The sequence below is a fragment of the Cheilinus undulatus genome, linkage group 2 (assembly GCF_018320785.1).
Source record: "Cheilinus undulatus linkage group 2, ASM1832078v1, whole genome shotgun sequence".
Lineage (NCBI taxonomy): Eukaryota > Metazoa > Chordata > Actinopteri > Labriformes > Labridae > Cheilinus > Cheilinus undulatus.
In genome coordinates this window covers 10,071,791-10,085,262 of record NC_054866.1, presented here as the reverse complement: position 1 = coordinate 10,085,262, position 13,472 = coordinate 10,071,791, and the positions used below count along the sequence as shown (strand labels likewise).

Sequence of the window (13,472 nt, the reverse complement as noted above, 5' to 3'; positions counted from 1 at the left end):
AATCAAAAAAAAAGTGAAAGAGGTAAAAACAAAAGTTCATTTTCTACAGGTGATGTCGTCTGTAGATTAACTGTTGCTGTGTGGTGCCCCCTGCAGGACAAATGGTGCTTACCTTGCCCAAGGGATGGGGTCCATCCACTGTGTGCCCATCATCATCTGGACCCCAACTTAAGAGACAAAGTAAACAATCTGACTCCAAGAGCAACTTTCACAGTATTGCATTCCATATTTATATACATTACAATAGATTAAATTTAAAAGGACCTGTGAGATCACCCAGATATGTGCACATCTGCTGTATTTTCCTTTTTAGGATTAATACTCCACTGAGACTAAAATCTGTTATAGTCAGACAGAAATGTTGTTACCTGCAGCTGTAGATGTCATTGACCTGGTAGTGCTTGTTAAAGGCTACAGCCTCCAGGCTGTCAGTCAGTGGGCCATCCAACACTCTGATACCTGAGCAGGAAGACCAAGCAAGAGATGTTTCACCACTGATGCTTACTCTAATTTCAGCAGTTCCTACCAATGGGTGAATATATAAGGAAGTTAAAAGGTTTATGTATTTCTTGAAAAGATGTGTGGTTTCCATTAGAGCTGGGCAATAACTCGAGCTTTAAATTAAATCCCAATATGTCCTAAAATAATTAACAAATCCACATAAGGTACCACATGTCATTGACCAAGAATGTGCTTTAAAATACGGTTTTATACATTTTTTTTTGCAGCAGAGATGTTATGGTCTACACATCATGCAAACATTCAAGTGTCATTTTATTACAATGGTTTGCAAAAACTTCTACCTTTCTTGTTTTTCTATGTTCAGTCTCAGTTTATTCTACCAAATATTGTGCTCCATTAAATATATAATAAATTATTGCTTGTGTGTTGAAAAACTACATAAAATAGGAAACTTAAAAACAATTACATCTTAAATAGCAAATCTAATGTTTTGGAAAAAAAGAGTGTTTTTTTACACTCAAAATCAATCTTGTCTTCATCCATGGCTCTGCACTCTCTTTGTAACCCTCTGAGAGATAGGAGACCTGTGCCCTGTGCTCCAGAAAAAAACTTAATGATCATATAGTGATAAGAGTCCATGCATTGTGTTGTATTTTTTAACTGACTTGATGCTTTCTACATTCTTATTTCTGTTTGGGTCAGTCTGCTCTATGGGGATTGATGTGAAACCACAAAGATAGACTATAAAGGGAGCAATTCCCTTTGAAGTGCACTTTGCAGGGAGATCACATCAGTACGTGAAATGCGATTTTTAAAAACTTGGACACCAGAGTTTAACATAGCACTACTAAGGGAAAATGTCTGTTCTTTACCTGCCACCTTGCTGCCATAGGCCACTCCTACTGCACAGTAGCTGTTGTTGGGAACGGCTGCGATTTCTCCAGCACATCGCGTCCCATGGTGGTTGTCGCTGTGGACGTCTGGGTGAGGCATGGGATCTGGGTCATTGGAGTTCAAGTCGTAACTGCCTTCTGGACTCTGAGGGGATTCAAGGATTGTTGATGTAAAAAATAGGAAGAAACATAACCAGAGTACAGTTTACAAGCTAAGAGCTTACATGTACAAAAAAAAAAAAAAAATATATATATATATATATATATGATCAATGCACCAGTCTTACGTAGTTGGGCTGGATGTCCTGATGAGTGTGCTCCACTCCATCGTCTACTACCACCACTGTGACTCCTTGGCCTGTGATATTATGCTCCCACACTCCTGTCACATTGATATCCAGACCCTTATTCAGGTCATTGTGCTGCAAGAGTAAAAAAAGAGAGGAGAAGAGGCAAATTAGTGAAGGGCTAAAGCTGTTTAAAGTTAAAGATTATAATTCAAGTTCAGGTGGAAAAAACTTCCATGCCTATTATGTCAATACAAGAATCTAAAATTTAACAGGTATATGATAGCAGAATTTAAAGAAGGGCCTGAATGAAGGTGAAAATTTTGAGCTTAGATAAATAGTCTGTGGTTGAGTTTTTATACATTAGTGTTTAAATCTTACATTTATCAGGTACCACAATTCAGTATAAACCCATAATAAAGCCCCCATAATGCTTTCGCCTCAGTGAATATCAACAACAGATGAATGCCGTTACTTAACTTAAATGTGGCATGACGGAAAAAATGTATGCATGTATTCGTATGACTGCAGGGAATGTATTTTAATTTGCAGCCTTACAATCTGATGTTTTGACAGAAATGATCATACTGTCAAATAGAGACATTTTTTAAACAAACCTAAATAATCTTAGACGAGTCCCTGAGATGTAAACTCTTCCACTAGTTACAAAATCCTTCTTACAATGCTCTAACAAGATCAAGAACTGGTATTAATAAAAACCTGGAACCATGGCTTTTTGCACCATAAAGAAAGGCTCCAACCAGTGGTTAAAGTCAGTATTACAGCTCAAACCTAAATAACTGATGATTTAACTGTCTTATTTAAACTAAAATAAAGTCAGATAAACCAAAATAAGCTCCAAAATAAGATGTAATGTAACTGATTGCACTCTTGTTCATTACTTTAGAGAAAGTGTACAATTGGATGTAACTGGTTATGTTTCAATTAAGACTGCAAACCCATCAATAACCATATATTAAGTTTTACTTTCTGCATGTGTCTTTTGCTTGCACATTGTCCTCTTTCATCTAGTTTTAGTTTTAAAGAGCAACATTTATTTTTAAAAGAAAAGCTGTTCTTCTTTGCTCCTATTCTAAACAGCTGTCAAAATATATAAAATCAAAATGATTGCCTTGAAGGATGAAAGAAAGTGCATCTTAATTCCACTTTACCTATTCCTAAAAGCACAACAAATGCTACAGTGCATAGAAAAAGCATTAAACCCCTTGGATGTTTAAACCTTCTACTGATTTTATAAATCAGTCATGATCAAAATAATTCGGCTTTTTTGACAAAGGTATTACAAAAAACTTCTGAAATGTCAAAGTGAAAACAGATTTCTATAAAGTAATGCCATTTAAATAAAAATATGAAGGTAAAATAAATGGCTGCATAAATATTCACCTCCTTTAGAGTGACTAACCTAATCCAACAAAGCGCCAGCCAACTGTTGCTAGTGGTCGCACAATCAGTGAAACGAGGAGCACCTGAGTGCAGTGGATCTATCTCGAGTGATTGTAGTATAAAGACACCTGTGTCTGGAAGGCATAGTCACTTTATCAGACCCTGTTAATCAGTATTCCTGGCTACCATTACACCATGAAGACAAAGAACACCCAAAGCAACTCAGACAAAAGGTTATTGAAAAGTACAAGTCAGGGGATGGATGCAAAAAAAATCAAAGGCACTGAACATCCCTCAGAGTTCAGTTAAATCTCTCATTGAGAAATGGAAGGAAAATGGCACGTGTGAATCTGCCTAGATCAGGCCATTCTCACAAACTGAGTGGACATGTAAGAAGGAGACTAGTGAGAGAGGCCACCAAGACACCTATGACTACTCTGAAGGAGTTCCAAGCTTCAGCAGCTGAGATGGGAGACTCTGCTGGCAACAACTGTCACCTGGGTTTTTCACCAGTCAAAGCTTTATGGGAGAGTGGCAAAGAGAAAGCCACTGTTCAAGAAAACTCAGATTAAATCTAGACTAAAGTTCACAAGTGGGATTGTAGGAGACTCCATGGCCAAGTGGAAGAAGGTTCTTTGGTCTGATGAGACCAAAATGGCCATCAGACAAGACGCTATGTTTGGTGGACCTCAAACACTTCACATCACCACAAACACACCATCCACACTTGTAAAGGCTTGTAAAGGTAGAGGGTATATAAATTGTCGATATGGAAATAACGCTGCCTGTTAGACTGGTTTCATCATTTAGTGCTAGCATAGTGCAGGGAACCTGAAAAACTACCAGCAATAAAAGCTGACTAATGAACTCTGGACACAAATCAAACTCTTACACAGTTTGAAAACTAGCAAATGGTCAAATGATCATAAAGGTATAAGAATGTCTCACTGCTCACCAGGTGCCACTGCCTAGGGTAGTAGGGATCGTTGAAGGCCAAAGATCGCTTTGAGCGGCTGAGCACCTTCTCCTTGGAGTACCATAGAACATGAGGGTGAGCTGCAAGGACGTCTTCAGGCTGGTAACTCTTACTCCAGAGATCAGCTGGGGATCCAGTTTCAGGTTTGATAGAGCACAGCAAATAGTGGCCTTCAAGCTGTCCAACCTGGCCCTGGTTCTGCAGCCCAGCCTGCTCTGCAACCTAAGACCAAGAGAATACATATGATTGGTACAAGGTGAACTAAACCGTTCCCCTGTTATAAACCGGTAACCTTCCCTGAGCTTGTAAACTTTAGACGAATCAAGAGAAACAACAATCCCTCTAAAGGTGAAAGGGAGTTGTTGCATAAATATAAGTAAGCTTCATAAAACTGCATATTATCAAAATACCGGCCTCATGGCTGTATCTGCAAATCACACAAGATTCAATTTACATCTGTATGGTTTTCCCACAGATTTACTGCAAGTGTGGGAGGGACAGAGAACATGTGAAATACAAGAGATCTTTCAAATAGGGCTTCTATGATAATTAAAAAAAAAATCATAATTAATCCCAGAAAATCAGAGGTTTATAGCGATTTGTCACCTCATTTGTTGCATTTTGAAATTCCACTATTTTGCATTTAAAACTGTTTCTATTTCATTTTGGAATTTTTGTATTTGTCTTAAACTGAGGATAACTGACTTCTTTAATATTGAAAGGAAAAAAGGAACTTTGGTAAGACTGAAGATTATAACATAGAGCTTAACCACAGAAAAAGTAACCTGACACGCCAGATGGATTTGTTTCACACATCCATCTGGGAAAGCTTCAATAGGAAACGTTTGAGAAAAGGCAGAGGCTTTGAAAAAAAACTCAGAGTGTGATTGGATGAACGTTCTGTCTGTCACATCTCTACGGGCCAATAAGAGCAACAAAACATGTGACGTAGCTGCTATCGAGCTGTGCGTGCTCAGCTACTGAGGAATAACGCAAAACATGGCGACTACAGACATGTAAGTACTCGACTTTTGTCATTTTTGAAAAGAAAACAACTCACTGCTGTTCTTTGTTCTTCTTTTAACAAAGAAATGTTGTCAAGTTCTGATAAAACTGGCGCTTTAGCAGCATCCACGCTAATCTCTTCCTCCATAACTGCATCAGCTCTTGCTGCTGCTTTTTTACGTCATGACTCTGCTGTGCCTGAAAGTACTGCCCTTCACTGCTGATTGGTCCTGTCACTTTCTAATTGGGCCAAAATGGTTCAGATGGGAGCTTTGCAAGATGGATTCGCCAGTGAAAAACAAGGAAACAGGCATATCCATCTGCTTTGCAAGGTTACAGATGTTATAGAACATGAAGGAAAAAAAGGAAGCAGGAAAAAGTTAAATATTTGATGACACAAGCTGCAGATGACTTCTGACTTGTCCGCTGAGATGTCTGTGAGTTTTTAAGTGAAATGAGACATTTGTGGTGGACTTACTTTACATCACTGTGGCTGCAGGGAGATGTTAATGTGGCCTCACCAAAATGTGCTAAAAGGGACAATCAACAATACCTTTAAAACACAAACTATATAAACTAAAATTGCTGCCCAGTTACACCCATCTGTTTACTTCTTGTTTTGTTCAGTAAAACGGCATCTTAAAAGTGCACCTCAGCGTTCACTCTGGAATCTATGTCAGAGACGCTGCACAGGCGCTCTGGCCATGCTTCCAGCGTGAGCACAGAAGTGCACTTTTAAGTGCATTTCTCCTTCATTAGGAGAAATTTATGTATGAAAACAAAATTTTGGTTTCCTGTTTAGGACATATGCCTTATGAGGTGCCGTTTTATTGAACTGGTTCCTCAGGTCAAAACTAGAAGCAGTACTGAGAAAGAGGCTGAGGAAGTGGGTGGTGCTGAGCAGTACTGGTCTGTACCTGAAATGCCAAGTCTGGGGGGGTTTCCATGATACAGAGGGGAGTTTGGGTGATTGAACATACAATCTATGGCAGCCAACATGACAAGACTCGTCCTGTTACATTTACAAAATTAAAGAATTTCTCTGTCTTCGAAAACTCAATTTTTTCATGATTTTGATTTTTTTTTTAAATAAATCAGTGCTACTGGTCACGCCTTTCTATCTGTAAGTGGGTTTAAATACTATATAAAGTGTAAAAAGGTGCTGACTTTGACAACTGAGTGTTAAATTACTGGAAAAATACAGCTTGTTTTTCATTCCCTGAAAAGTTGTGATTTTGGTGCTATGAGGTTTTGGCCTGAGCCAGTGATATAGCTATATGACACAGGAATGGTCACTTATCACAGTAAGTTGGATATTTCAGAACAAAAATTCCACACAATACACTAAATACGGACCTTAATTGCATCACGATTAATGCATAAATGAAACAGCTCTAGTTTAAAAAAGAGAAAAGCTCAAATAAAGTATTAGCCTATGTCGGCCTAAAACTCGAGAGGTCACACTATGATTTAGAGGAGAGACAGTGACTCAGTCCCATTCCTGACTTTAGACCTTACCCCTCAATTTTGAATGCCACTTGCTCCTTGAAACAGTCAAAGGGGTAGTGGTAAAGTCTTCCCCCTTTGAAATGGGACAACCCTTTAAGTTCCTAATATGTTGAGAGGCATCTGGCTGCAGACCTCCATGGTGCGGTGTTTTCAGCTCATCTGTTTCAGAACTCTACAATGAGGCGACCTTGACCTCTGGGCGGGAAGTGACGTACTAACCCTTATTGGGTGTTTTCTTCATTTGTGATGTGTTATTTTTTATTTATCCCCCTTACCCTCCCCCTAACCCTGATCTTTAGGGTCATAGTGCCTAACCCTAACCCTCTTTGGGTATTACTTGGTTTGTGGTGTGTTAAATCTAATTTATCCACCTTACTAAATTTTCAATTTTTATTCATAAAATTCTGCTGCTGTGAAAAAATAGCCACGTACCATAACCTCCGAAAGTGAGCGGAAAACATACGTCAATCGGTGTGTCATTCTGATTCTGGTTTGGGTAGTGTATGTAGCTTCCCGCCCCATGGTCGAGGTTGCCCTACCGCAGAGGTCTGCAGCCAGATCCTCTTGAGATATGTCATCAGATGTCATTGAAAACATTTATGTTAACAGACATAACAACAAAAATACCACAAGAAAAACATTGGCATCACCTAATTTGTTATTTTAAACATTGGTTTCAGTGTCTGCCCTCATGTTCACAACCAGTGCATCTCTAGATTTAATGTTCTTTTTATAAATACTTCTTTTGGTGTAACACTCCAAGTATGTCAACATTTTTCCTCACATCTGACCGTGAAATCACATCAGAGTTTGTCCTGAAGGTCACTTCTTCAGCCCTGTGCAAAAATGTATTTTTTGATTCAGCAGCTAGATACCAGATGGCAGTATGAAATTGATTGGACAGAACAGACAGACTCTGATAACTGATGTCTGTTGATGCCACTTAACTTGGCTGATGGCTGATGTTTGTAAACAGGGCCAATATTAGCAAATACTGAACTGGGTTGAGCAAGGGGACATTGTTAACTAATTCTCTGCAGATGGGATTGTTCTCCCGGAAGAATAGCAAAATAAAACTAAACCAGCTGAAATAAAAGTGACTCCATGTGTTGCTGAGATAGATTGGGACAGATGTTGGGTAACTGTGACCTTTATTTGTAATGAAAACAGCTAATCAGTATATCCATTAGTCAATGTGCACATATTACGCCCTGGAATTCCTGAGAAATTATTTAATAACAGAGATGAGGAATAGTGTGCTAGAAAATGTTGAGGCATTATTAGAGGCATGCTCTGTAAAGCTGAAATCAGTTTGAGAAAAAAAAGAAATGGAGCTTTGGGCAAACAATAGAAAGAAAAAAAATATTCGCAGATAATAAACAAGTACTGTACCCTGTTAGCTATTACATCCAAATGCTCAGACTTCTGTTCAGGATCTTCTTCATGATGTGGGCCAGCGTGGAGCCGGACAGCCCAGGCCTGAGCCAGCCCACAGGAGGGTGACGGCCAACGTGAGGAAGAAGAGGAGGATGTCAGGGGAGGTGATGGGGAAACCGAGGGCAGCAGGGTCAGGAGCAAGAGGGAGAAGGAAGACAAAAAAATGAGAAAAGTGGGGAAATAGGGTGTTGCCATGGCAACGGAGGGAGATAAGCAGGCTCAATCAGGCAAGTTCTCCTCATCTGAAAAGTGACCTGGAAAGAAAAACAAAGACAGGGAGAAAAGAAGATCTTGTTAGTAGTGCTGACAAACTGAGAATAAGTGGATGATTGCTTATCACCCATATGCTGCATTCAGAGGACATTCATGAGATTCACAGCATCACACCAGCTGGACGCTAGTTCAGAGAGTGCTGTGGTGCATTATATCGCCCACATGCTAGTGACAATTGAACCACCTAGGACTCTCAGAATATCATGGGCTCATCTACTGACTGTGCAACAAGTTTGTACAAAACATGGAGAAGCAGCATTTTATTATCAAGCAGCCCAGAGGTGGAATAATCTTACCAACTCGACAAAAACGCAGCAATCTATGAGTCTAACTGTATGGGAAGAAGTGAATTACATTAAAGGATTCGTTTTGATTAGATAAGACCAGTCAGTGAATCTGTGTCAGGCTGTAAAGTAAGGCTTTGTGGTCAGTGACTTTAGAGAAGTGAGTGCGTGCAGAGCTGATTCAAGTAATCGTTGACTATCACTGACAGAGCCAACACACAATTATATGTACTTGTTAATTTCAACTAGTAAATCTAAACTTATTAGTAACAAATCTAAAAATGAGTAATCTAGAGAATTATGTATGAAGCATTTCAGTTACAACTAATGAAGAGCTGAAGTGTAAAGACCGAGTAGATTTTTCCATCTCAGTACCTCTGTGGGGGGTTTCCAGGGCAGGTCAGGGCTGTGCCCTACACAGACGCACAAAACTGAACCTGAATGATAGATGTAATTTTTAACTCTTTCAATCTTTTATTTTTAAATATTTCATTTGTGTCTCTTTTTGCTGTCTTCTAATGCTTTTAATGTTGTAAATGTTCAGTTTCAACTCTATAAAGCATTGCTGAGGGAATGAATGGTGCCACATTAGTAAACTTGCCTTGCCTGAGTGACTTTCATTTCTTACTGTGGTTTTATCAGTTCCTGTTCACAGTGTTGTGATGTGGCTTTAACGTGTGAATGCTATTCTCTTGCAAGTAGTCTGCTAGACCAAAACCAAGGCTGGAAAGAAACCCTGTTTTAAAAGCAAAGTAATTTCATTAGATTTACTCACATTACTGCGATTGAGTAGCTATTCTGTGTAAGTGTAGTTTTGAGTAGTTTTAAAAATCAATCATTTTACTTTACTTCAGTATAATTCAGGGGAAGTATTATGCTGCTCTAGATTTCAAGAAGCATCAATTACTGAGTAAAGAAATAAAAACTAAACTAACTAATAAAAACTAAATACCCCCAAAATGGCCCCTGCTTTCTGTCAAAGGCATGAAAAGAGCTTTGGTTGCACAATGGCCAATAGCAAACTGTAGTAACGAATCCACATTACAACCAAAACAGCATTAATTTCTACTAAACTGACTGAAAATATGAGTCCACCACCCTTTCAAGAGGAGGAAGACTAGACTAGGACAAGCTAAAAAATAGATATTTAATGATTAAAACTCTGATGAAGGGTAAGTTTATTTTCATCAAGGAAACTAATACGAAACAAAAATGTTGATGCTGGACTCTTTAATGTTCAAAAACATATTTCTCCACTGTGCATTCAGTCTAAACTAGTGCTACAAAATACATCTAATTGCATTTGCAATAACAATATGAGGCTGTGCAATGACAGTCACATAAAAGGCTGCAATTATTTTACTGTTTTGCAACAGTGCCTGTGCACTTTTAAAGAGAACCTTTAATAATCTAATTTTTTTAAGAAAAACTTTTATTAGTTGGAAAATATAATACTATTTGGACAGCAGTACTGTAAAAATGTAACGTTTTGTATTGTTTCAAGCCACTTAATTTTTGTATGTTTTAATTGTGAAATACGTACTTTAAACCATCTTTTTTTTCCATTGATAACCAATCAAATAGGCTCCTGTTACCATCTATGAATTAATCTTAATCATAATATTGTCCCATGTAATCACAATCACACATTATTACCAAAGAATGCAGCACAAACCAGAACGCAAGCAGAGATGAGGGGAGAGAGCATTCAATGCATGTCACTACTGTCTTTAGTATATTTTAGAGTGAATAAAGTATTGAGAGAACTCTAACAAATGTGTTTCATATTTATATTACTTGTACAAAATGCCTCATTAATTTAGTTAGAAAATACTTTTGGATAATAGTAAAGACTGAAATGTTTTTTAGTTTTGGTGGACTAAAGCTAGACTCAAACTTTCAATAGTAAACATGACTCAAATGTGACTAATCCTAACCCTAAAACTAAAGCACACACAGACCTAAAGACTAATAAAACGAGTTTAAAAAATCTAAAACAGTAGGGATAAACAACATTTTCAACTTGATATCATCAGATAGCTTACAAGTGAAATATCCGTGTCAGCAGATAAGAAAATTTCTGACGATATTTACAACCAATATTTTGGCTGTAAAAATCTGCCAATACCAGCTGTAAATATTGGCTGAATAAACAAATAACTTGGTGGAGTTTTAAGCAGGTCCAACAGACTTACTTCAGCTAGGGTCCTTTTCTTTATTCATCATCATTCCTTATAGTCTTAAGTGTGTTTCAAGGGCTGAAATGTGTGAATTTGTTCAACCTCAAGCTTTAAATTGTGTGTGTTTAAGGACTAAATCTTTAGGTCTGAACTAAATCTAAATATTGATATCACAATCTGTATCAGCTAAAAATATTTTGTGAATATCAGAATATCAGCATATCAGATAAGCAAAAATCTTATATCCCTATAAGGTAGATGCCAATGCTAACACTAATCCAAATACAGCAGTTGCTTTATACAAGTATGCCTTTACCTAGACAGTCTTTCTGGAGATTCATATTCTGTTACTGTTTCTGCACATTTAGGAAAGATCATCTGAAAACCCCTCAGGTATCAAAATAAGATACTTTAAATAAATTTTAAATATCTTACCTTTTCTACTTGAGTGAATTGATACACCAGAAGTTTTACTACTTCCTTAGTAAATTTTAACCAACGTATCTGCTCTTTTACTTTAGTACAATAGTCGTTCCACTTCTGAGACAAACAAGCATCTCTGACTTGGCTAAAGCTAAAACGAGAGGCAGGATTAACCTGTTGGTGGATATTATGTGCACTGTCTCACTCCCAAGCACAGTAAACAGCGGAAAATTATGTACGGCACACTTGATATTTGCACAGACAATCTTTTCACCTATTGTGGAGCTTTATCAGGTCATACGTTTCTTCTGTCTTAAATCATTTACACAGAAATCTATTCAGTTGAAAATAGCTTTCATTTTTTCCACACTTCACCTGACCTGTATTTACAATAAATGTAGGATAGATACCATTTCAGTTCAATTACTATTCATGTAAAGCTCAAATTATTACGTGAGGTATGTCACTGTCCAAGTGGAGGGAACATCACATAAAAAAGTGATCAATGACAAAATATGACTAAGGTATCTAGATGTCACAACTTCCACACCAACGTGTGGTAACTGATTCATAACCTATTGTTATATTTAAATGGAAAAAAGTCTTGTTCTTCCCTGGAACAGAGTTTGCTGTCCTATAAAGACAACCATATACAGTTTACCATTACACGGATGTGTAAAATACATTGGATTATCTGATGATTCTATTAATCCAACATAAACTTTCACAAAGACTCCTGTAAGAGGAATCCAGCAAATTCACGTACTTGGTATTGAGCAAATCAGCCACTGTAAGCTGTTCTAAAGCCAAATATCCGACCATAATTAAGACTTTATAAGGTTAACACAGCTACATACGAATTAAACAACAGATCCTTTAAGCTGTTTTGAATTACAATTCATATCTACGTAGTAGTAATTATTTTAAAATAATTTTGGCATTATGATGCCATTCAGCTGTTTAATTTAAGCGTCTTTAATGTCACATTTTTTGACACATGGAAAGTGTCAGTATTGTTTCACTTCCTGTAATCAATACTTTCACCTCCCTGTTCAGCTATTCTTAGCTAGCTCTCTATTTTGCTGATTGTTTAGGTTTAATTTAGCCTGTGGGTCAGCTAGCGAGCCAGGCAGCTAACTGAGGGTGTGTGTGATTTACAGGGCTGCCACGGTGACACTCAAACACAACAGCTATGAGACAATCTGAAAATATTTCACTGAGTAACTTAATACGACAATTTAAAGTCAGAAGAACGTGTAATGAGACTCGGCATACAGCCAAAGGGTTGTTGTTGTTGTCATGGTAAATTAGCCAGTATCCTAAAGCTAAACGTTGACATCAATGTTCTCTGGGGAAATAAATCCCATTGACTCAGTACACCTGACGGCAAATAGCGATAATAACCTGAAACCTTACCTTTTTATGATCTGTGTTGTTCTCATCGGCTCTCGGCGATTGTTTGAGAGTAACGTTGAGCTAGTCATTTCACTTCCGTATCATCCAACTCACAGCCTAAGCGTATTACGTCATACAGTACTTGCGTTAACGTAGTGCTTGCCACAGGATTGGTCCAAAGCCAGAGGCGCAGTGCACCCTTTCTGTACCAGTAACTTTAGCTTTTTTGATAACTGAGAATGAGTGCCATTTGGTTGTTTTTAAAGCTTTATGAGTCAATGAAATGGCACGAATGCACATATGGGACTTTGGGTGGGGTCTTTACATTAAGACTTTTTAACCACAGCCACACAGTCTTTTAGGGGTGGATGCAGACCATATGGAGCTCCACAGCACTGCAACCACTGCTGGGGTAATTAGGGTAAATGTTCAAAGCATTCGGGCAATACAGTGTCCCTTCTATCGTCTGCAATATATCACAAGTGAAACGGAAAATTTTTATTCAATTCAATTCAAATTTCCCCTCCTAGTGCCCTAATTTTTGTAAAAAAAAAAAAAAAAAGTCGCCTTCCAGAAATTAAAGAATATGTTAAATTTATACTTTTTTAAATTAAAATATTTGATGAGATTCATGCTGCAATCAAAGCAATGTTTTCAAAATCCCTAAAATGTAAGTTTACATGACTATTCTTGCATGTGCATGGCTGTGTTCAACTATGTATGAAGGCTGAAGCAGGTAGGGTCAGTATGGAAGCGTATAGTGATCAAAACTCAAATGAAAAGTCCAGTTAGAAAATTAAAATACAACAGCAGAAATGCTTTTGAATTTTCCAATTATGGATGCTGTTTTTAAACTCATGAACAAAATCAAAACTCAGTTATTTAATTTTCTGTTTTTATTTTTATCTTTAAATATGCATATTCTTAAAATGCTCAAACTGAAA

General features: G+C 37.6%; 1 protein-coding gene across 1 annotated transcript in view; it reads right to left on the bottom strand.

The window, feature by feature from the left end:
- pcsk7 (proprotein convertase subtilisin/kexin type 7) overlaps nt 1-12,657 on the bottom strand; it is a 30,174-nt gene extending 17,517 nt beyond the window's left edge. Inside the window, exons 1-7 of the mRNA XM_041802339.1 lie at nt 12,550-12,657; nt 7,929-8,227; nt 4,002-4,244; nt 1,643-1,777; nt 1,335-1,500; nt 369-459; nt 113-167 (exon numbers count right to left, since the gene is read on the bottom strand). Of these exons, the coding sequence (XP_041658273.1) occupies nt 113-167; nt 369-459; nt 1,335-1,500; nt 1,643-1,777; nt 4,002-4,244; nt 7,929-8,168 (930 nt within the window). The 5' untranslated portion in view covers nt 8,169-8,227; nt 12,550-12,657. The remainder of the gene's footprint in view (nt 1-112; nt 168-368; nt 460-1,334; nt 1,501-1,642; nt 1,778-4,001; nt 4,245-7,928; nt 8,228-12,549) is intronic.
- Nucleotides 12,658-13,472: the final 815 nt, after the last annotated feature.